This window comes from Drosophila tropicalis, unplaced genomic scaffold, assembly GCF_018151085.1.
Source record: "Drosophila tropicalis isolate 14030-0801.00 unplaced genomic scaffold, ASM1815108v1 contig_443, whole genome shotgun sequence".
In the NCBI taxonomy this organism is placed as follows: Eukaryota; Metazoa; Arthropoda; class Insecta; order Diptera; family Drosophilidae; genus Drosophila; species Drosophila tropicalis.
In genome coordinates this window covers 3,854,094-3,879,618 of record NW_027172907.1, presented here as the reverse complement: position 1 = coordinate 3,879,618, position 25,525 = coordinate 3,854,094, and the positions used below count along the sequence as shown (strand labels likewise).

The window sequence follows — 25,525 nt, the reverse complement described above, 5'->3', positions numbered from 1 at the left end:
CAAATTCATCGTTTCTTTATTTATTTAATTGTTCGTTTTTTGCTTTTTGCTAAAAGGCAAAGTCAGCAATTTTAACAAGCATCTGAAGTCCGGTAGCGACCTTAATTACGTACGTACGTACGTACGTATGTGTGTGTGTGAAAGAAGGCTCAACGTATAATATGCTTGGTAGGAGGAGTCGCTGTTGAAATGGAAGTTGGTTAGTCAAAACAAACTATGTATGTATTTGTAGTTGGGGGTATGTCATATCTCGTTTTATTGCCATCGTTGCAGCCAGAATGTCAAGTGGTCGGACAGACGGTCATTCAGTCAGTCAGCCAGTCAGTCAGTCAGTCAGTTAGAATGTGTCTTTAGTTGAAAGTATTTACGAGTTTGCCAAGATTTAAAGAGACAAGATCATTATTATTGCCAATTGATTGGAAGACGACTAGCAGCAAATGTTAAAGACAAACTTTCAACTCTACACATATATATATATTTTCTAGATATTTGAAGAGCAGTTCTTTTGTTAAATAGGAACTTGGGAGTAGGTGTTTTTATTTCTATGTGTGTGTTTTTTTTTTTTTTTTTGGTTTTGTGTTTCGTATGACTGTTTAATAAACTATAAAAATAAATTTAGAAACAATGACGACACAAAACACTTTGGAATGCCAACGCGCTGAGGCAGTTAACAAATTGTGTTTTCAAACACACAAAACGCACAATGGCGTGCGCTGCCTGCCACCATAAACCCCCTTACTCCCCTTTTACCATCCTTTTTTGCTGCATGAATCTCATCATGCATATTGATGGCAAACGAATATACACACATACATATGTATATAAGTACTATAAACTTAACTTCTGTTACACCTTCATATCCAAAATGAAGCCCCTTGTCAAGCAATTTTCCATTGTTTATAGGCATCAAAAAGTTTATTTTATTTACAATGATCGTGGACAATGGAAAATGAAGAGATTCATATGTGTATATGTAGGTACATATATTTTGCATCCAATATTCCTGCATACTTATTTACAGTAGTTCTGACACTTGTCATTTGGCTCATTCATCATGATGGTGTCTTGGGTGGGGGATGTGGGTCTTGGGATCCTCTCCACATACAATCCAAATGTCAACTCGTCGGACAACTGCCTAATTAAGTGATTAAAATTCTGTTCAACGGCGTTGGCGTATGACTTTTGTATGTGTTAATATAAAGTTTATTATTTGAAGCAGCACGTGGTTGTTGGATCGTTTGTCTGTGCTTCATTTGGGGTGTATCCAACATCCAACAGCACTAGCGGCCCATATATGTATGTATGTATGTATGAATAGAGGAGACGACTTAGGCCTAATGCTCATGACCATAGCATAACAATTGCTAACAAAAAATAAATATCTGAGCGTAACATTTGTGGCATTTTTAATTTACAACAATCTGATTGCAGGCCAGACACACTCGCACACTCAAACACACACACGCACACACTATCATACGCATAGTCTTAACGGCTGCCTATATTGGTTTTATTATCGCAACGGAATGAATCGAATCGGATCGTATCATATTGGATCGCTTAGCACTTGCAACAAAAAAATGTTTGTTGATTGAATTTATGCCAAAAGCATTTTACCCCCACACCTCACACTATCTCTCTCTCTCTCTCTCTCTCACTCTCTCTCCCACATTTGGTTATTGTTGTCATTGTTGTTGTTGTGTTGGTATTGGCCAGTAAGAGACCACGCCCATTTTGATTGAATAATGAAGCAAAAGGGGCACATTAAAGCACCGCTTGGCGATTTGGATGAAAGATTAAAATAACTCTGATTTTCAATTGACGAATGACAATGGAATACTTAAAGAGTATGTCCATATGTATGTATACATATGTATGTGTATATGTACATTGTACATAGTTTCATCTAACATCTCCTTCTGTTAAGGTGGTCAGATTTTGAGAGCATATATATAAGGCATATACATATGTCTAATTTAGAATTCAGATTCCCAGATTGATTCTCATTAGCTTCAAATGTTTTTCGAAAATCATTTTATGCTTTGATTTTTAATTTAAATGCCATCCAATTTAAATTCAATTGTTTGTTTTATTTATAGTTTTCTATTTATTTTCATTTTTTGGGATAAAAAAAAGTACTTAATCTACATTCTATGATTACAATCAAAACTTATGATGAGCAAAAAAAAAAAAAAAAATAGAATAGAAATATTTTCTTGAAATATTCAAATAATATATACAATAATGGGAGGTGGGGGGAGGGTGGGTTGGTGGGTGTGTGGTTGGTTGATTTGGTGGTTTTACAAATAAATGATAACTAAAATTTCCAAAATATATATACAATTGTTTTTAGTGATTATTGTGTGTTTCGTCTTCTCTTTTTGTTATAAAAATAATTTTTGGATGTGAGCTCAATGTGCATGTGTGTGGGTGTTATGAAGCTACCTCTCCCTCTCATACACACACACACACACAACACTCTCTATCTCTCTATCTCATACTCTTTCTCGCATTCTCTAACAAACCTGTCTGTCCCAACGTCTCCGCCAATTGGTCGGCCAACGTAAGGAGAGAAAAAAAAAATACCATTAAACTAAACGAAAACAAGCAACAACAAATTGTGAACGATGGGTGTGAGGTGGGGGTGGGGTAGTGTGGCAAAGCAGGGGAGGAGGAGGGAGGAGGTGTCGAGACTCCACCCACTTTGATTTTTGTTTAACTTTTTTGTTTTGTTTTTGTTTTAAACGCACACGAAGATGCCGCGCATGGCACTAGCCGCAGCAAAACCGCCACGAACCGCAGCCGCCGCACCGAAAGGCGTTGGAGATTCACCCAATTTCTGTCGCTTAACCAAATCGTGATCGCCTGAGGAGGCGGACGACGATGCCGAGGATGAGGAGGAGGAGAAGGCTTCCGCTTCCAATTGATAGAATTTGCGGCGAGGCGCCAGGGACAAGGCCGTGGACTCTTGCTCATCCTGAAGACTGCAGGCATCGCTGTCATTGAAACTGTGCACCGAATTGCGGGATGTCTTCATGCTCAAGTCCATGGGACCGTCTTGATCGGCCTTGGCGGGATGCAGATGGCTGGATGATGTTGTGGTCTCACCCCCGATAGAGCACACGGATACTGGGGACAAGGATTGCATTTTGGCAGCAAAACTCAAAGGACTCGACCTCTGTGATTTCTGCATGCTAACTGCTAACTGTGGTGCAGGTGCTGATACTGTTGGTGGTGCTGGGGCTGCGGCTGGTGGTGTGGCACGAATGGCAATGGGGTGCATTAGCGGCGACTGACTGAGAACAGACTCAGCCTCATCCTCAAGACACACATCAATGGGTGATTGCCGGCACGCAGAGGTGGGGCGTGTGGGTGGCGTGGGTGTGGTTGGCATGGCCATGGCGTGTTCCGTGGCCATAGCTGTGGGTGGTGTGAACCGATTCTGCGACTCTAGCGATGCAGCTGAATCCACACTCTGACGATGCTTGTACATCTCCTGGCGATAGGCAGCATCGGCTGCCACGGCAGCTGCCGCTGCACTGGCATGATAGCCCGGGAACAGCAGATGAGGAGGCAACTGGAAGGGCGACTGTGGTGTGGCCACCATGCTGAAGAAGGGCAAATGCTCCGGCAAGTAGCTGGGATAGCCCAATAGAGTGGGCGGCATATGTGGATGACGCTGCTGCTGCTGTTGCTGTTGTGCCAAATGCGAATGTTGCTGCTGTTGCTGATGATGATGCTGCTGCTGCTGTTGCTGTTGTTGCTGGAGATGAGCAGCCGCTGCTGCAGCCATGTCCCCGAAGCCTGGTGGCGAACCTACTGGAGATGTGGCCTTGCCTCCCACAGACTGGGCCTGTGCCTGTGCCGCCTGTTCGTGTTCTTGCAACAGACAATGGATCTTGAACCAATTGGAACGACGGCCGTAACGCGATCCACCCTTTGACATGCCCACATTGTAGCATTTGCGTAGGCGGCATGCCTTGCAGGTGGTGCGGTTCTTCTTATCAATGATGCACTTGCCCTCGTTTTTGCACTCGCTGATGGTGCTTATGTTGTTGTACGATCGACCAAAAAAGGACTGCAATGGAAAGAGAACAACACAAGTGGAGAATAACATTAACAATCAGTTGAAATTAAAGCCTCAACTAGAATCCTCATCATTGTTATACACAGTTTGATGAATGAATCTACGAAGATGATTCTTGACGACTGTCAACTTTCTCTTTTCAGATAACTTACCTTGCATCCCTCGCATGTGAAGGCGCCAAAGTGGAAACCCGCCGCTGGCTCGCCACACACTTTGCATGTCTGATTCATCTGCAATTACAATAAAAGTTAAAAATCCATAGTTAGTTTTTTGAATTAACACGCACACGCACACACACACACACATTTAAACACTGGTAATCCATAGTAATATTAAGTGTATATTTGTTGTTTCTTTTGGAGAACTAACCAAGTTGAACACCATTTTGTAAAGCGTCCAGTGAGTGATTTGTTTGTTCTATTTAATTTTTTAATAATTTGAAATTCTCGTAGACTTTTCTTTTTCGTTTCTTTTCGGTTGTTGTGCTCGTTTTGAAGCCTGTGAAGCAACTGATGTCCTCTCAGAGTTATTCCACAATATTTATACAGGAAAGTTAAAAAAAAAAACGAAACTAATGTGTGCGATCTGCGATTTTTTATGATCATTCTACTGCTGGCAGGCAGGCAAAAAAAGGAAAACGAAAAAACGAAAAGGAAAAGCGTAAGAAAAAACTTAAGCTGGCGGATTATGCAACCCTATGCGAGTCTCTCATAAAACTCAGGTAGGATTTCTCTGCCAGTGTGTGTGTGTGTGTTTTTTTTTTAGATAAAGTCATTACGAATTCTGTTCCCTTAAAAAAATGCACTACTCGCGACGCACTAGACCAGACCTTGACGTCAGGTCATAAAAATGCACAAAAAAAAACACAAAATTTGCCAAAAAAAAAAAAAACTGAACAGAAATTCGGTTGATTTTTTTCTTGCGAAATAGTAAAAAATCAAAGTAGTGCACAGAGGATCATAAAAAATATACATATATATATATATGGTATATATATATTGTTTATATTGCCGACGGTCACATATCGAAAAGGTGAATTGACTTTTCAACGGGCGTAACTTACCTTTTTTGTTTTTTTGTCTTCCTTGGTTTTTCTTTTTCTCTGCTGCACAGTTTTTTTTTTCGTTTCCTTTATATTTTGGTGTGTGTGTTTTTTTTTTTTTTATTGTTATTATTTGCAACTTATTTTGGGTTTAGCACGTGAAAATTTGCGCGTTCACTTTCGAGATAGATTTTCTTTGCACACTTCTTCTCACCACTCAACGCAAGAGCGCAGTCACAATTTCTGTCTATGTGAAGAGACTTTGATCTACGAGCGATCTTCTGAGATGTGATAACTGATTTTCTTGTTTTCAGATCTTGTCTTGTCTTTTTTGTGTTTTTAATTCTTGACTTTAGTACGCACGGCTAGTGACGATGTCTGTAACTGAACACTTCGGCTACAAGCAGACGACTGATTTCTGGCTCAAACTTGTAACTGGCAAGAAGCGTTTCGTCGTCGTCGTCACTGGTCGCCCCATGCAGCAAATCTCTTGCCAGTATATAACTCACACACACACACACTCGCACTCAATTATTTCCAGTTGCCGATCACCACCTTGATGATGTTGATGTTAATGATGGTGGTGGTAAGAGAGAGAGAGAGAGAGAGAGAGCGATCAAAATTACTCAGACTTGGACTCCGACTTAGACTCTAACTCGGGATCACAATCGAATTTACGCTCTCTCCCTCTCACTGTAACTCTAGCTTGCTTGCATGTACTATGGAGTGACTCTGTTAAGCTAGCTGGTGCTGTTATTGCGCTACTGTTACTGTTACCGCTGAGAGCTAAGCCGCCGCTAGAGCTACTGCTCTCTGTTAAGCTGTGAATGAAATCGAGCTCAAAAGGCAGTACTCTCCTTCTCTCTCTCTTTATCTGTCTGTCTCCCGCTCTAACTCTCTGATCGGCGGCTCTCTCGCTCTGGCCCATTGATTTGCATTGCTCTGATATTATTCGTTATTCGGTTATTTATTAAATACGAAACGAAGAAAGAGTCTCAAAGCGCCTGGCTAAGGGCGGTTGAATTTCTCATTGACTTCATTTTAAAGCAGTTGCTCATTTTATTTGACATGGGCGTGGCTATGTACACTACTCTGTTCATGTAGGAGTGGGGGCAGGAAAGGGGAAGGAGAATTGATGTGAAGATCGTCTTGAGATGGGCCTAAGGGACATTTTAATGCCGTCGGAGGATATTGATAAAAAAAAGTTGATCCTTAAAATTAAACTAAAATTCAATGAGTCTACACAAATAATATCAATGACCCTTTTATTTTATTCCCATCTCTTTCTCTTCATCTATGTAAGTGTCACTCCCTTCACCCCTTCCACAACAGAAACAGAAGCCTCATAAATGTTCAAATTAACTCTTTTTATGAATATTTATTATACGCATTTCTTCAAGTCTCTCATCTCAAAAGAGAAAAAACAACCCAAACAAAGGAAGTCCATCCAGAGTCTACCTGTTCGCTTGTTCTAGAAGTTAACCCTTTTATGAAGGTTGCCATTGTGTGTGCTTTAACCCTTTTATGCATTTTCTTTTGTCTCTGCGTGTGTGTTTAACCCTTTTATGATTCGATATTGTCCCAAGGACCTTGACTTTAGTTTGCCTTAAATAACGAATTATGATTATCGGCATATATCTACATAAATCTACATATAAGCAAATGCAATTGCATTTAATCCTGGCATAACTTATCAACTTCTTAGAACATCTTTAAGGCATTTTTTCATGGCTTTCCTAGTAAAATCCAAAATAAAAAAACCGTAACAAAAGGCTTGCAAATAAAAAATAAAAAGTCAAAATCTGTTGGAATATTCTACATATATCCTTCTCGCTTCTCTTGAGGTGCTCTTTTATTAGTTGCTGCTCCCTTTTGTTCTAATCGATTCAGTTTTACTGACTTTGCCCATTTGTTGTTCTTCTCATTTTTTAATTTTTTTTTTCGCACACTAAAAAAAAGGCAAATTTCGCGAATTTCCGCCGAGCTCAAATGGGTAATTTTCCTCTCACCCACACACCCTGGCGGGGTAATTAGTTACCTCGAAGGCGAAGCAGCACAAAAAAATAAGGACAATTGTTTGACTTTTAATCCGGTTTAATCCCCTCGGCTTAAGTTTTTTGCCTCACCAACATAAAAAAAACACACACACAGTGAAAAGAAAAGAAGTAGAGGAAGAAATGAAAGAGAACCACCAAAAAAAAAAAAAAAAAGTGTCATAGAGTTGAGGCACTTTCCCTAGATGGACGCGACGCGTCGGCGGGCTGGACTCATCATAATTATGATCCTAGGATAATCTGCAGCTTAGGTAAGCTGATCCGGCGATTAGGTAACAAAATCACATGGCTTAGGTAGCCACAAGAATTGCCCTAAAAAACGAGCTAAAAATCGCCGCGAGATTTCGGCGACCAAGTCATAAAGTCATCTCCTTTTGCCAGTCCGTTGAGGTGTCATAAAAAGTCGAGCAACAGCAGCCGCATCCTACCTTCTTCTAACCCGAGCCGCAAAGAAACCAAGAACCAAACCCGAGCGAAACAGATCACCTCACCTCACCGCGCTTTCGGTTCGCTTCTTTTCGTTTCGTTTTTTCTTCCTTTTTTTTTTTAAGAGGAAAAGGTTTAAAATAGATTTTCGCATATGCGACTATATATACACAGTCACCTTGAGTTTTTGGCTCAATAAAAAAGTCAATTGCTTTCTCCAGAGGGTTGGTTGCGTAAAAAATGCAATCGAAATTTTCCAAGGAAAACTCAAGGTCAACAGCAGAAGGAGAGAGAAGACAAAAAGTGTATATGCAGAAAATTGCCTAGTAAAAAACAAGAAATGCATAAAAAAATAAATTTTTGCAATGACTTTTTGACTTTTCAACTGGTCATAAAAAACATTAAAAAACCAAAATTAGAGAGACGGAAATAAAATAATTTTTTTACTTAGCCACTACAAATGACACCTAGAACTTATCGTACCCTACCTGACGATGATGATCATGATGATGCTGATAATGATGATGTCGAGAGCAGAGGAGCTGGGACTCGTGTCGACATTTCGTCGATATTTACATACTTTGCTCGATTGCATCATTTTGATCAACAAAATGACTGTATAACCAGCACATATCAATCAAGCCAACTGAGATGCCAAAAACGAAGCTGAACACACAAACACACACAAACACACACACACACACTGAAACAACCAGCTGAAAGCAAAATCTTGACTCGTGTTAAACAAAAAATTCATTTGCATATTTTTGATTTAACAGCTCGGACTTAAAAAAAGAAGAAGAGATATATCTGTATCTGCATACATAGCAATTTGTATACACATATATTTAAACACAACAACAACAACAACAACAACAATAGCAATTTGTTGTATGTGTCTGAAATATTTGCATTTTCCCATTATGTTTCATTTTCGGGGGAATACTTACTATTGGAGATTTTGGCATTATATGAATTGTGTACAGGTTTTTATTGCTCAGATAACAATTAGTAAATAGATTTTTAGAAAAACATAAATAAAACAACCAAAGATTAAACCAATGAATCAGCTTTGTGTTGGATAACAAGAGAATCGCAGTTTATTATTATTATTATTATTATTATTTTTATTCTGACCTGTTCATTATATATGATGACTTTTCAAGTTTTCTTTTGGAATGGTTTAGGCAACGTTAATGCTGATGATGTGGACTGTGATGATAAAGCACCGAGATGAGTTCATGAGGCACCCAATTTTATAAATAGTCTTTATATTTTCAATATTTTTAATATATAATTTGCTTCAACTATTATACACAGTGCATGGATTTGATTGAAATGAAAATCGAATTATTTGGCAGTTAGAAAAGGGCAATATTTCTGTTTAGCTATGTTTGGTTAACATAAAGCATAGCATTATGGAATCTATTTCATTTCAAAGACAAAGGCAGATCTCGGGCTGTAAAATGGGGGAAATTTGCACAGCCCAGGAATGTGTTTATTGCCCCATTCAAAGAACTTTTGAAATCGAAACAAATATTGTTGATAGAGTCATTTTAAATTGCAAAGCATACGAAAAGTTTGCATATCATATTGCATATTGCATACTTAAAGGGGCAAATTCCCCCCCATTTTACAGCCCTAGCCCAACTCCGCCTATGATGAAAGGCATAGGCATGGACAGCTGTCCCCATTTAGAATGTTATGCTTTTAAACTAAATTGTTTTTAAAAACATGAAAACTAGAAATGTTTATCATCCTGAATTTGAATCCTGGTTTACCACATTATGATTAAATCTTAAAAGTAGCGAACATTTACATAGTTTAAGACTAAAACATTTCTACAAAGATTCTGTTTTTAAAGTTTAGAGTCAACCAACAAATAAAGTTATTTAGTTATCATAGATTATTTATTAATTGTTTACATTTAGAGAGAAGTTTAAAAGTCTTCTGTAGAAAGACAGAGTAAAGCCTCTTGATTACTAGTTAATCGACTTAATTAAGTGGTAATTATTTATTTAAGAATTGGATGGAATAGTGAAAGCCCCGAACTGAGATACTAGATACATTTAGGAATAATTCAAAACCAGACAAAGGACAAAGGGGGCCCCCTCTTATTAGCCTAGTATTAACATCTTTATTTAGCCAATTTTCGGCCATTTAAAATTTTAAGATGTAAAGTGCATACAAGGAATCCAAATCTGTGGTCAAAATTCTACGCTTCTTTAATCAACGCATCCAAAAGGTCCATTCTGAAGTTGTCTTTATGTAATTTTGATATTTCTTTTCTAAGATTTTAAATTATACTCGAATACGTTGAACTATTTTCAATAAATATCACTTTCCTTGGAATTAACATTGTAATTTATATGGAATAAGGTCTCAAATAAAAAATTAAAATCAAAAGTTAGCAATTCAAACAAACTGACTGAATATTTGCATTTGATTTAAATATTATTGAACAAATTACAGAATTTAAAAAAAAAGATATTCCTCATCTTAAGAAGAAAGTAATCTTTCTTATTCTGAATCATGGAACTAAAGGTTTATGTAATTCGTTGTATATAAGAAGACATATTAATAGTATGTATTTAGTAATTATAGTTTAAAGTGCATTTTAAATTAGTATTTGGTTTTTTTTTTCATTCATTTCTGATCAACATTTGTCGCCTAACATTTGGGCAGAATATTTTTTTTTGATGGATGTATTCAAATTAATCACAACGAATTTGTATAATTGTATTTATCTGCTGAAAACAATGTACTTTGCAATCAATTAAATTAGTCATAAATGATTTCATTTAAAAAATATTTCAATAATTTAATCAAATCCTTAAGATTTGAAGCGTGCATGTGTACATCAAGGGGGACTTAAGAAATCCTTGCAGTAAACAATTGAATTTTCAGTTTTGGAAGATATAGAAACATATTGATTAATATGATAAATATGCTTGAATGATATTTCGCTTTTAATATCCAAGATCTTAGTTAATTGTTGGACTTTAAGCGTTTTATTTTTGATTTGAAAATTGTCAGAAATTCAACGGAAGGAAAAGTCAATAAAACTCGTTTAATTCGCCTTTTGGTATTTTTTTTTTTTTTTTTTTTTTGGTAAATCTATCACGGCATGTCAAACTTCTCGTCTCTTTGGTTTTTTCCCTCTGAATTTTTGATTTGTGGTTTGTTTGGTTTGCGTATTTAGTTAAATTTGTTTTTTGTTTTTTGTTTTTGTTTTTGTGTTTTATCGTTGCTGTGGAGTGACAAATGTTTCCATGTTCGATAATGTCTTCATTACGTTTTTGAAACTCGTTCTATGATATATTGATTTCGACTTAACCAAAACAATTGATAATTCTGTTTTTGCGTGCATGTGTGTGTGTGTGTGTGTGTGAGATCTTTTGTATTGGAATTATGAAATTATGTAAATGAGATTAATATTTCGTTGAAGGGGTTGAAAAATTGAATTTTTAAAGAAAAGAATTTTGGCAAATATGAAAAACATATTTTTGTTGAATTTTTGGAAAATGTATTCTTAAATAAAGCATGACCACATAAATAATAATTACGCTACAATTATGACATTTATGAACGATGTGATAAAAATAAATTAAGAGATCAGTATTTTAGACTGGGCAAATCCTTCTCCTGATGCTGGAGTTTCCGCTCATGAAAGACAGACAGAGAGAGAGAGAGAGAGAGGAGATAGGAGAAAAAAAACTTCCCACGGATCAAATGAATCACTAACGATATGTTAATATCTCCACATGTTAAAGATTAGAATCGGAAAGAGCTGGAAGCTTGGATTGAGAAAAACCCCCTAACGGAAGTGGAAACTCATTTTCTGCGGTTTGCCAATCACCGGCCAGCATGTTGGCAAAATTTTCCAAAAATTGATCGCGGTTTTTCACACACTCCACAGACTCACTCACTACTGTTGCCTGATCTCAATTAAATCCGATCACCTTTCTCTCTCTCTCTCCCACTCCCAGTCCCAGTGGGACTTGTTTGATGATCGGATCCTGGTTTTGGAAATTACATAGATTGCACAAGAGACTCAACTGGCATGGACTCATGGACTAGTTCTTACTGCTGACTCGACATGAGCAACAAACTAATCCTCGGCCTAATGCTCATTAATCTCTCCACAGGGAGAGAGAGAGAGGGAGCGAGAGAGAAAGAGAGTTTGCCAGCCAAGTTAAGCCAATCTGTGGAAAAAACGTAGTCAATGGACAGGCTGCCGGGAAAATCCAAAATCTTCACTGACATCTTGAGTGCGCGAAGTGCTTGATTATCTAAAGATTTGACTTTGGTTATACCCAAAGAATTAACGCATATCGTTAACTTGCATCCTACATATTCTTATAAGAAATCTAAGTCCGGTATTCAAATATTATGTGAATATCAATATAACCCATTAAATATGAGTAAGATCTGCCATGGATCAAGTAAGCTCTGTAAATATCTATAATTTATGCTTCAAATTTTCTATGGGTAACAAAAATCCAAGTTTTCGGTAAATGTTGTCTAGATAATCCAGAAAATTCGTCACAATTTTGAGTCCAATACACAGAAGCAAATATAAGTTTCTTCTTCTCAACCCAAATCTTTCATTTTAACGCCATTTAATTGCTTTTTATCCTACCGTAAGATCCCGATTGACTCTGTTCTGGATTCGGTTTATGTATATATGTATATATCTATGCTATATGCTAAATCAGCAAGACAAGATAACTTTTTATAGCCCTGTTCGTTTATCCGCAGTCCAACCTCTGCCCCATCAACTCCCAAGCGACTATATTATATCTCACAGAATCTGAGATCTAAAATTTGAAGATGGGTTTCTCATTTAAGGACCTATGTAAGCTTCTGCATGTTGAAACAACTATTTAACCAAGACACATTCACTTCCATATATTTAAGCAAACTAGAAAAACGTAAAAAAAATTAAATAACAAAATAAAATTTTTAAAAATTAAAACAATTCTGTTTTAAATTGTGTTCACTTGAGTTTTGGATACTTTTCACGAATTTGCTGGCGACGCTCCTCTTTTATTTTTTCAATTCGACATCGATCAAGTATCATTCCGTCTATAATACGTTCCCATTCCGGTTTAATCTGGCTTGTTTTTGTAGTAGTTGCTGCAGATTGTGTGAGTTAGTTTCTTTTCAAATACTTGAAAGTAATTCTCTTACGTCTTGGATTGCTCGTCATTTCAGACAGATTCTGCAACTTATAGGCATTCTCTTCCAATGCCCGCATCACCTTTTGTGGATCATCCAGTTTTAGTAAGGACTCGAATCTGTGGACCAATTCTTTGACACTCGGCGATGATGAGTAATTCGGCAAAGGCTGGAATTTCTGGGATTGTTCCATGTCTTTTTATTTTGTAGTTTTTATTATTTTAAATGTGCCAGCTTGCTGTTTCCTTTTTTGTTTTTATTCTGTTGTTTTTCAATTTTTAGTTGACTTTTGCTTTGTTTTAAAATTCTCATGGAAAAGTTGATGCTGGATCAAAGACTCTCAACTAAAAGTCTAAATAGTGAGAGAATTTTGATCAATTGAAATTCTTAGCTTGATCTTGACTTAATCTTGATACAAGATCTTGAATCTAATCCATTATCAAAGTTCTTTATCTTTGTCTGTAGTACAATCACATTAAGATAAACAACTTAATTTGCAGTTCTCGGTAGATGAGTTGGAGGACTTGGAGGAACCGGATCGAATCCCAGGCTAGTTAGTCTATGGTTGTAGTTTTCATCTAGTTGCCAGTGTTTGTAAAGTATAGTTAGGTTGATAGTTTACAACTATATCCTATACTTATAATAATAATATTAATGTTTAATTTTCAAGCTATTACTAAATTATATTAAGATTGAATCGAGACTTTACCTAAAATACTAATCAAGTCTTAGAACGTTCTTCTTCCTCCGAGATATCCGATTCTAAAGTCATAAAATAGATCTATCATAGTTAAAGAGTCGAGGTTCTAAAATCGTTTGTGTCCCTTGGTTTTGTTCAATAGTTTGATTGCAAGGATATTAGCATGGTCTGCCACCTGTTTATGTGCATGTAATTGAGATCTTTGCATAGAGATATCATAATAGGCCAACAAACACCTGTTATAGTTCATAGTCCTATGGTCTTTGGTTTAGTTATTATTTTTTTCTCATCAAAATCCCACTAAAAAGGCGCCTCCTTAAAACACGAATCCTTTTTTTTCTTCTTAAAAGAATCGACTAGTAATAGTTTTTTATAGAGAGCAAGAGAGAGAGAGAGAGAGAGAGCAAAGAAAGAGCCCCACCCAGAAAGATTTTTATTAATTTTTTTTGATTTGTTGATTTTCCTGTGAAAAATGAATGATATAAAATACTTATAAATATGATATCGCTTATCAATTTGAATGGATCAAGCTATAAACAAGACAATAAAAATTGACCGGATGCATTCCACTCCCCCACTTCTCCCACCCCCAACAAGCCCAAGAGGGCAGAGGAGGGCCTACGTTTGCCCACCCAATCTCTCTCTCAGTGTAGGTACTCTGGGTACTGTGTGCCGTGGCAACAAGTGCAAACGCCATCGGTGCGAGCATTATTCATTCAGTTATGCAAAACGCATTTAAGCCCCAACGATCGTCCACGACCAACAACGTTGGATACGTTGGTACGTTGGGTCGTTGGGACGTTGGTAAGGCTGGTTGGGCTACGCCTTGGCATTCAGAACGCGATGCATTTCCTGCCGCCACACTCATTGTCAGAGCAGAGAGCCAGAGAGTCAGAGTCAGAGTCGGAGACAGAGATAGAGAGGGTCAAAAAACTTGCCCACACTTTGTGTCTAACTGTTTTTGTTTATAATGCCTAATTAATTGATTTTACCCTTTTTTTGATTGCACTTACAAATGCATCACATGGCATCGCAATTGAACGACTATAAAGACGTCTGACTGGCGCCAGTTTCTTACAATTTAAGGGGTTCAACATTGTGTTCAGTTTCCAATTTCAATTCCAATTCCAAATTCAAAACTGTCTGGCAATGGAATTCATTCATTCATTCATTCATTCGTCCATTCAACTAGTCATTCATGGGGTTTTGGTTTGGTTTGTCTGTTCCATTTTCAATTAGATGCACGTTCGCTATGCTAATCGCCTCCTATGAAGTCACTGAAGTCTTCCATTGACCATTGATTTTTCACCTCATCATGTCCTTCCGCCGCCAATTTCTTCTCTTTGTGTACAAAACTTTTGAGCGGGCGGCGATTTTCTTTCTTTCGTTGCTTTTTTTGTTGTTGTTGTTGTTTTTTCTTTGTTTTGTTTTTTTTTTTTTATTTTGTATTTTTTGACAAACTCACATGTCATTTGATTTTATGTTCACACGGGACAATTTATATGCTAATTTGCAGTGGGCATCAAAGGGCCGAAAGCCGGTTGGTTGCCTCTGATGAAGGTGTTAGAAAAGTAATTACGTTGCATTTAAATGCTCAATTAGTGCGAAGACAGCCAACAGCAACAGCAACAACAACAATATCCACGACAACGACGACAACAACAACAACTACAACAAGCACGTCAAATGGTTGGGAGATGCCAATGGCAATGGAAAAGGAGTCGGAGATACAGTTGGTTCTGAAGATGAAGCAGACAACAAGCCAAGCCGACAATTCAACAAGCCAACAAGCCGCCAATGCCAATGATGGGTGGAACCGCACGCATGTCACAAACGAGCTCAACGACCTCGGAAAATGAAGTCCAGTTTGAAATTCATTTATTTAGTTTTTGCATGACTTTGACATCATCCGACACTATAACATGATGACACAACTGTACCTCAAGCAATTCGATTGCCTCTAAAAACAAAAAGACTTTTAAAAACCTACAACAAAATTTCTAAAATCACGAAATGGAAGTGGACCGTTAACTCCTGATTGTCCATATTCATATAAGGCGTAAAACAGAATCAACTACAGAAAAAAACAACCTAAAAGTCGATTTAGAGTCGATCAAAATATAAATAATTTTGGTTTTAGTATATGTAACTATTCCTATACAATCTTCTATGATAATGCATAGCCGAAACCCTGGAAGAATGAGATTTAACTGTAGAGAAATCAAAACTAAATGTTTTCCCAAATGGGTCTATCCAATGGTCTATCTCCTTGTTTTGAGGCTCTATAATAAATTTGAACAATGAAACAATTAAACACTTTAAAGTTTCGATATAAACTATGCACGTTTTTTTCTCGCTTTCCCAAAAGGTTAAAACACTAAAGTAATATAGTATAATAAATGTTTAAAATTTTAGATTATAATCCATGAATTTGATTATAATCTATGAATGAATACATTACAATTTACATAGATACATAAATTCCTTAAACCAGTTGTTAGGAGCCTGATAAACCAGTTGCAAGGAGTATATAATCAAAGAACTATCGATAAAAATGGAAATCGATATCTCTCGGTGTTTCTTTCTCTCTTATTTTAAATAAATATCTTTTAAGAGGATATTCTTTTTTGTTTCTTTAGCTTAAATTATTCTTTAAATTATTGAGAATACTTTTCGAAATGCTTTCAAAGATATGAGGTTTCTTGTGAGGCAAACTTTAAACTTCAAAGATTCGGATCAGATTTAATTTTTAAAGAAGGCTCTAAGAAATACGCTTCCAACCAAGAATAAACAAAAGAAGCAAATACAAAAAAAAAAAAAAAAAAAACACAAGATAACATATAGATTTTCAATCTACACCTATTTCTGATTTGTATGTGTCCATTCATTGATTTGAAGCTACTATTTTTGGTAGTCAACGTTACAAAAACCAAACCCATATTTTGCCCAGTGATTATTCAAATGATTTAACTAGTTCAACGCCAATGTTGACCCTCAGCGAATGGTTTTCAAGTTGCAGCAGATCCATCTAAAGATCCGATTCATTGGCATTGCTGTTGCCTTCATACATCTGCAAGACCTCTACGTATATGGCCCTAGGCTAGGAATAACCTAGGCAAGGAATCCAAACAACCAACCAACCAACCAACTGACTGACTGACTTTAACCAACGAACTGCATTACATTTCGGCCAAGACAACAATGGCCAAGAAAAACCAAAAAAAAAAAACTACTATCAATTTTTTTCGGTTTGGCTTATTTTTTCGGCGGCGTTGGGCGTTTTTATTTTTACAGATATTGTTTAAAATTTTTGCCAAATGCTTGTAGGTTGGTGGACTAGACAGATAGATAGAGCTGACTTGGCCAGTTTCTATCGAGTATCTAAGATTCTTCCCTCTCTCTCTCTCTCTTTCTCTCTGTCTGTCTCTGTCCGCTCTCGATCTCTCAAGATCTCATTGTGTTATGTTAGAGTTGTGTATGTGTTGCTTTAATCATCATTCTTACCCTATCCATTGATTAAAGAAACCATTTCCAACTTGATATATTTACTCATCCTGTCTCACATTTAAGAAGATCTTTGGAGAACCAAGTTAAGATCAATAACTTATTTCTAAATTTAATTAACCCTTTGAAGAATTTACAGTTTATTCTGATTTTAGCTTATCAGAATACAAAGATGATGCTCATGTAAATCCTCTAATTATCAATTGAAACAACTCTTAAATTTCTGAAACGTCTATCAACTTGTTGTCAATAGTTTAGTTTACTTTTAGTTAGAGTATTTAAAAGTCATTTCTTTTATTGCTTATATAGGGAATTGTTTGTTGTTGCTGTAGATATTCGCTTGGTGATATATTTTGGGTTGAGCGCTTCCGGCAAATCGCAGAGGCACAACAACAGACTTACCAAGAGGAGAGTGAAAGGTCAAATTGTGGCCAAACACAAACACTGAAGACCAAAACCAAAAAAAAAAAAGGCATCTTGACTGCTGGCCAAGGAGCTGCAGTTTTGAAGCTGGGCGAAGTCAATGTTAGAGTTGGAGTCGGAGTCAGAGTTTGCCTTCTTCGTGTGGCATCGAAATAAACAAATCAAAGTGAGGTTTCTTTTTGTTTTTGCTATCTATTTTTTCTCTCTTTTTGTGGCTTTGTTTTCTTTGGTATGTGCACAATTTTCTATAACATATTTGATCGCTGCGATCTTTGGCAATCGTCTTATGAGACTTTCGTTTCTCATGTGTGTGTGTGTGTGTCTGTGTGTGTGTGTGAAACTGACAAACCTTTTGGAATTCCAAAAGATGATCTAGCCAGGACCCTGAGTTGCGTTCCATTAATTGTTGCTCTATAAACTGCCCCAAAAAAGTAAGCTGGGAAAAGTGCAGATACAACAAAAACAAAAACAAGAAATAATAGTAGATGATCATTTACCCACTCCCAAAAACAAAAACAAAAAAAAGACGATCACGACAATGCAGTCAGTTTGGGCCTTTTTAGAGAGTGTTGTGTGCGGGTGCGGTTCGGTTTTGAGTCTTCGACTCCAACTCTGACTCTGACTGTGACTATGACTGGAGGCCAATTTCGATATTGAACTTGTTCCACATTTGAAATGATTGTTTGCAGAAAAACGATGAGAAACATCAGTATCAGCAGGAGCAGCATCGCCTTGTAGCAGCATTAGCAGCAGCAGCAGCAGCGGCAGCCACTTTTAGCATTTAAATCTCACAATCAAGTGTGCTGGCTAAAAGGGAAAGACGAAGGATGCCAGGGAAAGATGTGAAAGAAAACCCACAAATCAAAACATTTATGACCCCCCCACACCACAGAGCCTAATGAGTCGAAGCGAAGAAGTCGCTCTTGATATACATACCACCCAAGTGAACAAACCGCATAAATAGCCACAAAGTGTGTCGTAAAAGTCCAAGACTGAACATCAAAAAAGACTGGAGACCAGGCCGTGAGAAGGAGTTGGTGATGCTGATGGAGGGAGTTTTTCAGCTGTAGCTCCTCTTGCCATGTTCATGGCAAATTTGCTTCGTTCAGATGCTGCTAGAACAAGTGCAGAATAGAGGTTTACACCATTCCCCCCTTCCCCAAAAAAAAATCTCCAGCAGTTTATTGCGTTCGCCTGCACATTTGAATCAATCGTTGGATTGGATTTGTATTCTTGTTGTTGTTATTATTATTATGATGATGGCCGGGACCGGTTGGCTTTTTTCTCTCTCTCTCTCTCTCTCTTTGATATCATTTCGATTTCAATTTTTGACATTTAGCATCGCTAATTCATGTGAAATCACCTTAAAGATTATGTTCATAAGCGCACACATTACGATTACACGTTTTTATTATAATTTAGGAGTCTATTTTAGAGATCGAGACCAGTTTGCCCCACTCAGAGAGCGTGTGACAAAAGGAGTCCAGCCAACAGGCACTCCACTTTGCCAACAACACTTGAGTCGTGTTATTATACCCTTGCAAAAAGGGTATATTAATTTTGGTCAGAAGTGTGCAACGCATAGAACGAAGCATCTCCGACCATACAAAGTATATATATTCTTGATCAGCACGACGAGACGAGTTCAACTAGCCATGTCCGTCCGTCCGTCCGTCCGTCCGTCCGTCCGTCTGTATCAACGCAAACTCCTCCTAGACCGTAAGAGCTACAGAGCTGAAATTTTGCACGTAGGCTTGTATATACTGCAGGCGTTGTATATCTCGGATTCAGCCGGATCGGACCACTATATCATATAGCTCCCATACAAACCCCAAAGTCACGAACAGTGACTTTTCTCAATAACTTCGTTATTTTCTATGCTATTATCGTGAAACTTAATATTAGAGAGTTTACTACGCCTATAAGCGACTATGCCAAATTTGATCAAGATCGGGTGACTATATCATATAGCTCCCATACAAACGGCCAAGTCACAAACAGTGACTTTCTCAATAACTTCGTTATTTTCTGAGCTATTGTCGTGAAACTTAATATTAGAGAGTTTACTACGCCTATAAGCGACTATGCCAAATTTGATCAAGATCAGGTGACTATATCATATAGCTCCCATAGGAACGATTGGTCGAAAACAGTGACTTTTGTAAATAACTTCGTTACTTTTAACGCGATTGCTTTAAAATTAAACATTTCTTAATTTAATATATATGTTAATGACTGTGTCGAATTTGATAAAGTTCGGGTGACTATATCATATAGCTCCCATAGGAACGATCGGTCGAAAACAGTGACTTTGATCAATATCTTCGTTATTTCCTATGATTGTAGGCGATTCTTTCGCAAACATTAGCCTTTTTTAGATAAAACGTTCTTCCACATTGATGGCTAATAGGTAAGGATAGAGTTACCAAAAAAGTTGCAAGGGTATACAAACTTTGACGCGGTCGAAGTTAGCCCCGGCCCTCTGGTTTTTCGTATAGACTGTGTGTTTGTATGTGAGTTTAATATAATATTTTCCATGATAAGTGACACCAAAATGGAGAACTAAAAGGCAATACTGTTGCGGTTTTGAGTGGAAGATATGCCTGCTAAATGCCAATAGAGAAAGCCAAATTGTAAGTGAAAACCGAAATACCATTATCTTATATATGTGTGTACACAAAACTTAAAATCAACTTTACCATTTGAAAGCAGTAAAAAATGGACTGGTCTCTAAGGTAAAGACACCAAAAGCTTTAACTTTATTTTTCGAATAGTTCTTCTTTTTGCTTTGAGTCAAGAATAGACTCCTTAATGAGCTGGGAAAATATACTTGACTATTCTATTAAGGTTAGAAATTAGGAACAAAGTCAACAATCTCTATTTACATAGCTGAAAACCTATAAATGGTAATCACAATAATAATTTTGCCTTGGTCTTCTTCTAACTAACTCAATTAAGCTCTTGACTTAAGCTATTCCATCTTAGATGTGAAAGAAACTAAGACTTGCTATTAACAGAAAGAACTTTCTCTCTTTCTCTCTCGTATTTAAAACCTTGACAAGTTCGGCTCATTTGAACCACGATCAATGCATTTTCTAGACAACTTAGGCAATTCAGATTGAGATATGCAGAAAAATGTAATAAATTACTCTATTTCAATTTGGAATTGTGGCATCTTCTGTGGCTTCTGCCTCTCCTTACAAATTATGTTTAATTAAAATTTCTGTATTAAATATGACACAATGCTCCGAATTCCAAAGCGAAATCGGATTTTAGACATACGACGACGTTGACATAGTCGTGAACATTGGACACTGAACGGCAACAATAACAACAACGCTATCGTGACCATCTCGGTAGCCCTGTAATTATATTATAAGGCACTTCTCGTTCGCTCTTGTCTGCATTTATGATTTTGTTTTATTTATAAAATGTGCTGCTTGCCCCAATCACAGTACTTCCCCATCCCATACCCATTCAATCCCCATCCCATAGCATCCATCCCATCATCTCGTCATCATCAGTAGCATTGTTGATGCAACAACAAATGATGATATTTACAATTTTCCTTTTGGTTTTTGTATGGCATAGTTTGGGTTTTTCGTCCGCTTGGCGAATATGTCCATATCGGGTGTTATGACAAATGCTGTATGTAATTATTGTATTGGAAGATGAAGAACTGGACTCACCACGCAAGGACAAAAACTGTCATTGGGGCTGGCAAAAAGATATCAGAAATGTCGCATATTAATAACGCCTTTTCGCTGCCCCAATGGAGCAGGGACAAACGGGACAGACAAAACACATTTCGTGCCTTAATTAACCCTTTTTAAATTGGGCATAATTATGGCCAGAGAGTACACTTACAAAAATTCGCACATGGCGATGCCAAAAATGTTTTTCTTATCGTTACATGTTTCATTTTGATGTAAATGTTTCCAAAATGCTGTCTCCAAATATTGAGACCACTCCACTTTATCCGGTATTAGATAAACGTGATTATGGACAGAATGAGAAGAAAGATTTTAGCAAGTTCTGGTTGATATCGTTCTATTAATGAGTTATCAAGAAAAAACTGTCACTAAGCACTTAGAAAATAAGTATATCGATAAGTTTTTCGATGATTCGATAAATAACAAGCGATCACAGATTAAATGGACTTGATAATAGATTGTGAGGCTTCTAATTTGTTTTAAGAACCCATTCACCGATTTAAACTTTAAACTTTATTGTACTTTGATTAAAATTAAGCTGTAAACAAATTCATTAAATTATCAAGTCTTTGAGGGTCTGGTCAAGCTAGTACTCCTAAACAAACTAAGCAATTGATTGAAATTCCTATTAATAAATGTCTTGATATCCGATACTTTTATTTCTCTCAGTGCAATTGTGATCACATTCATCATTTTGCAATCATTAAACATCATTTTCACATTCGTTAATATTTTTGAAATATTTTCGCGTAATTTGTTGATATCAATTTACAGAAGCCGCGCGGCCTCCTTTTTGGTGTATATAGCTATAATTATATCATTTTCGATACGATTTAATAATGCCTGAGCAGAGGCAGACGAGTTAAGTGTGTGATATGTGTAAGTATTATGGGGCATGCCTTCAGCCAGTCTCTGGGTATGTACTAACATTCCAGATAGCACAAAAAGATCAACTAGCAATGTTTATTACTCCTCTCATTACCTCAGAGCCGATCAAGTATCAGACCCCATAAAGCACAGCGGGTGATCTTCTTGGCTTGCCTTGGCCTTTCTGTCTACCTTGCTGTATGTTTGTGTGTATGTATAATTAAAGTCCACTTTTACTAAGACAGGTGCAGGAGGCACAAACCAAGACAGACAAGCCATGTTCTATATAGTATTTTGTTTGTCTCTGCCTCTGTTCTTTGACGATGATAAATGTGTCGACTGACTTAAATGGTGCGCGCCTGTTTCGAGGCCCAGAAGTCGTCATTGTCATCGCCTCATCGAAAACCATGATCATGACGATGTTGACAATGGACGATGGACCGAATCAAGTTACCAGTATTTAAAGCAACTTTCACACTACACTCAATTGTCGGGTCTGGTGGCAATATACCCTAAAAGGCCAAAACACGTGCAGTGCAATGCAACAAAACAAAAAAAGAAATAAAAAATAGTAAGAAGAATCAATTCAAGTGTAACAAACGATTTTGACATTAACTGATGGCCCATGTGCATATGCTGGAAAAGAATCCTTTAGGGACTCTTCACATACATTTGTCGACTTGCAACTGAAACTTTCAATCAACATATACAAATTGAACGAATTCACCCAAATTAAATTATATTATAGCTAAGAATTAACTTTTAATGAATTAGAATTGAATTTTATATAAAATATAGTCAAATTTCAAAACTACATGGATTGAAATTTGTTTATTTGGATAGATTGAATTTGTTTAATTAATCTTTTCTTTTTGTATTTGTAATTTATCCAACTGACATTCTTGAAATTATCCACTCAATTTTTTCTCATAGTCGATTCAACTCCATTCACTTATCCTCATCCACGTAGTGTATTTATAACAAATGTTTAGTATTCCTATTTTTTGGTATATTGGTGTACAAATTTGGACACATGCTGCATACCAAAAAGTGTACCCAACCCAGTGTAAAGAGTATATATTAACTGGGCTGTCATTCTATACCCTTTCTTTTAACCATTGAGCATTGCGCTGAGAGCAATAAAACAAAGAATAATAAATATAATGCGAATTTATTTCCCTTTTTTCTGGAAAACTGTTGAATTGGCAATGATCCTTAAAAAAGCTTGAGGATAACCGCCTTTGCCCTTCTTCTTCAAGGTATAGAAATGACTTTCGTTATGGGAAATTAATTCTGCTTAGACTCAGATTAGAATTTAAACTCTTTTTGGAGAAGGATAATGATATGGATAAATTAAAGTATATCTAAGTATAGACTATTAAGAAATGAATCAACTCCTTTAAGTTTAGAGTATAAAAAAGGCCAACAACAACGAAAAAGGATACTTTTTGAACCGATTCTTAATGCCCTCCTCCGATCCCAATCGAGGCAAACGCCAATAATTTATAAAGCGGACAATAAAATGTTACCAAAAAGTGAATACACCAACAACAGCAAAGGTAATGATGATAAGGAGAAGGAGGAGAAAGAGGAGAAGGAGGAGGGACAGTAGAATGAGGGGGGAGGGGCAAGGGGGAGCAAGACAACGACGATGGACAGTCGACAGGCTGAACTAAATGCCGCACGCCTGCGCATGCTGAACAAGCTCTTGACCAAAAGGTTCCATTGCTCCTCCTTGGGGTGTCTTGCTCTCTGTCTCTTTGCCCCAACCCTCTTGCCACTCTAGATGATGTATGAAATCATATAGCAGCAATCGACAATTACAACAACAACAACAAAAACAACAGCGACGCATAAAGTGTGTGTAGTTTATTAAACGTGCCAAGCTGAAATGACAACAAAATGTTGAACCGTTTTGTTTGGGCTTCTTTTTTGTCTTTTTTTTTTTTTTTTTTTTTGTTCGCCTTTTGTTTTTATACTTATTTAATTTATGAGACTTCAACAGGTTAACTCTGAAAGGCGAGAATTTGCCATAACAAAATTTATGGCTCTGACAATAGCAAATGGAAGGCAACTATATTAACTAGTTGTAGTAGAGACGATGACTGCAAGTGTATGACTTGCGAAGAGATCCAAGGAAGATTGAAAACTAATGAATTCCAGTTCGAAAGAGACGGGTAGAGCAGTTAAGTGGTTTGGAATGCTCTTTAAGGATATCTGTGAAACTAGCTCCAACTCCGGGCAGTCGTCCTGGACTCTTTGGTTTAGTATACTTAGATTAAAGCCTAAAAAACGTTAAAAAAAAATACTTCAAAAGGTAAATTTCCGATCTCTAGGTTCGTAGCGATTCACTTTGCTTAAGGACATCAGCAAAAAAACCCTTGACGGACTCCTCAATTTCGAGGAGTCACACATAGGATACATTCCGGTCAACCTAGTAGACCAAATTGGTGTCCGATTTTGACTTGGGGCATAGCCTAATAGCTAGGTAGATAGATAGATTGCAGTAGAGATGCGTTGCGAAACTGTGGACGTCTTATTTGAGCTGTGCTCTGTTTTGATACACTAGGTTGAGACCTCACTAAGGAAGGTTTAGCACCTGGATTTCAGAAAAACATAAAAACAAAGTGGAATAACGTTGCTAGCGTGTCCCTTATCCTGCAGGTCCTGCAAAAACTAATAGCCTTTATGTGTGTTATTCAATTGATTTATATATATCATGCATTTAGATGAAATTCCACAAAATAAAACTATCCAAAAACATACCTTAAAGCGCTTTGGAAAAGACAGACGATAAAGAAAAGAAAAAACCTCCTTTATTTTTGAATTCATTTCCATACGATCAGGTCACCTGATATGCGAAACCGAAAGGCATACCAATAAGCATCGAAAATTGATCGTAAAAATTAACACGGCACGTTTCGAAATTAAATCAAAAATTTGAGCTTAAGCCAAGTCCATCGAGCCATCTACCCGCCCCTTTGACACCCAAAAGCTACCTTTTTGGCCAAGCTGGGGCCCGCATTGGCATTTGGCTTATTAACAACGAATCTAAAGCAAAATTTGGACTTTTAAATGATTTTTATAACACTTCTACGACGATTTTTATGGCGTGGCAAAAATTTAATGACATTTTATCGAGAGCCACGAGAGAGATCCCATTGTATTATTTGTTTTAATGGATTTTTGTTTATATATTTTTGTTGTTGTGGTTGTTGTTGTTGTTATTGTTCGTCATCATTCGAGGCATTTGTATTTAAAAATAGACTAATGGTTCCAATACAAGCCAACGAACTTGAAACAATAACCAAAAGCCGAAATCAAAAAACATAAGAAAACTACATAAATTGAGGGCAAAAGCCAAACGAAAAACTTGAAACGGTTTTTCTTTAATTCAGGAAAAGTCTCAAAATCGAAATAATTGAAGCTAAAACTTTCTCTACATATGTCTCTCTATCTCTCACTCACTCACTCACTCGAGATCTATTCAAAATTAAATCACTTTACCCATTCGGTTCGGTTGGTCTA

At 36.9% G+C, this 25,525-nt stretch overlaps 1 protein-coding gene across 1 annotated transcript; it reads right to left on the bottom strand.

Moving 5' to 3' along the window:
* Positions 1 to 2,080: 2,080 nt before the first annotated feature.
* kni (knirps) lies at positions 2,081 to 10,834 on the bottom strand. The gene is made up of 3 exons (XM_068286073.1): positions 10,828 to 10,834; positions 4,240 to 4,319; positions 2,081 to 4,078 (listed from the first exon to the last, which is right to left on the bottom strand). The coding sequence occupies exons 2-3, from the start codon at positions 4,315 to 4,317 to the stop codon at positions 2,741 to 2,743; spliced, it is 1,416 nt and encodes a 471-aa protein (XP_068142174.1). The 5' UTR covers positions 4,318 to 4,319; positions 10,828 to 10,834; the 3' UTR covers positions 2,081 to 2,740.
* Between the last annotated feature and the right edge of the window lie 14,691 nt (positions 10,835 to 25,525).

What these genes read in the sequence shown, in the direction of transcription:
- kni (XM_068286073.1), bottom strand. Translation starts at nt 4,317, where the DNA reads ATGAATCAGACATGCAAAGTGTGTGGCGAGCCAGCGGCGGGTTTCCAC. An exon ending in TCACATGCGAGGGATGCAAG is followed by an intron (nt 4,079 to 4,239) that starts GTAAGTTATCTG and finishes TTTCCATTGCAG; the next exon opens with TCCTTTTTTGGTCGATCGTA.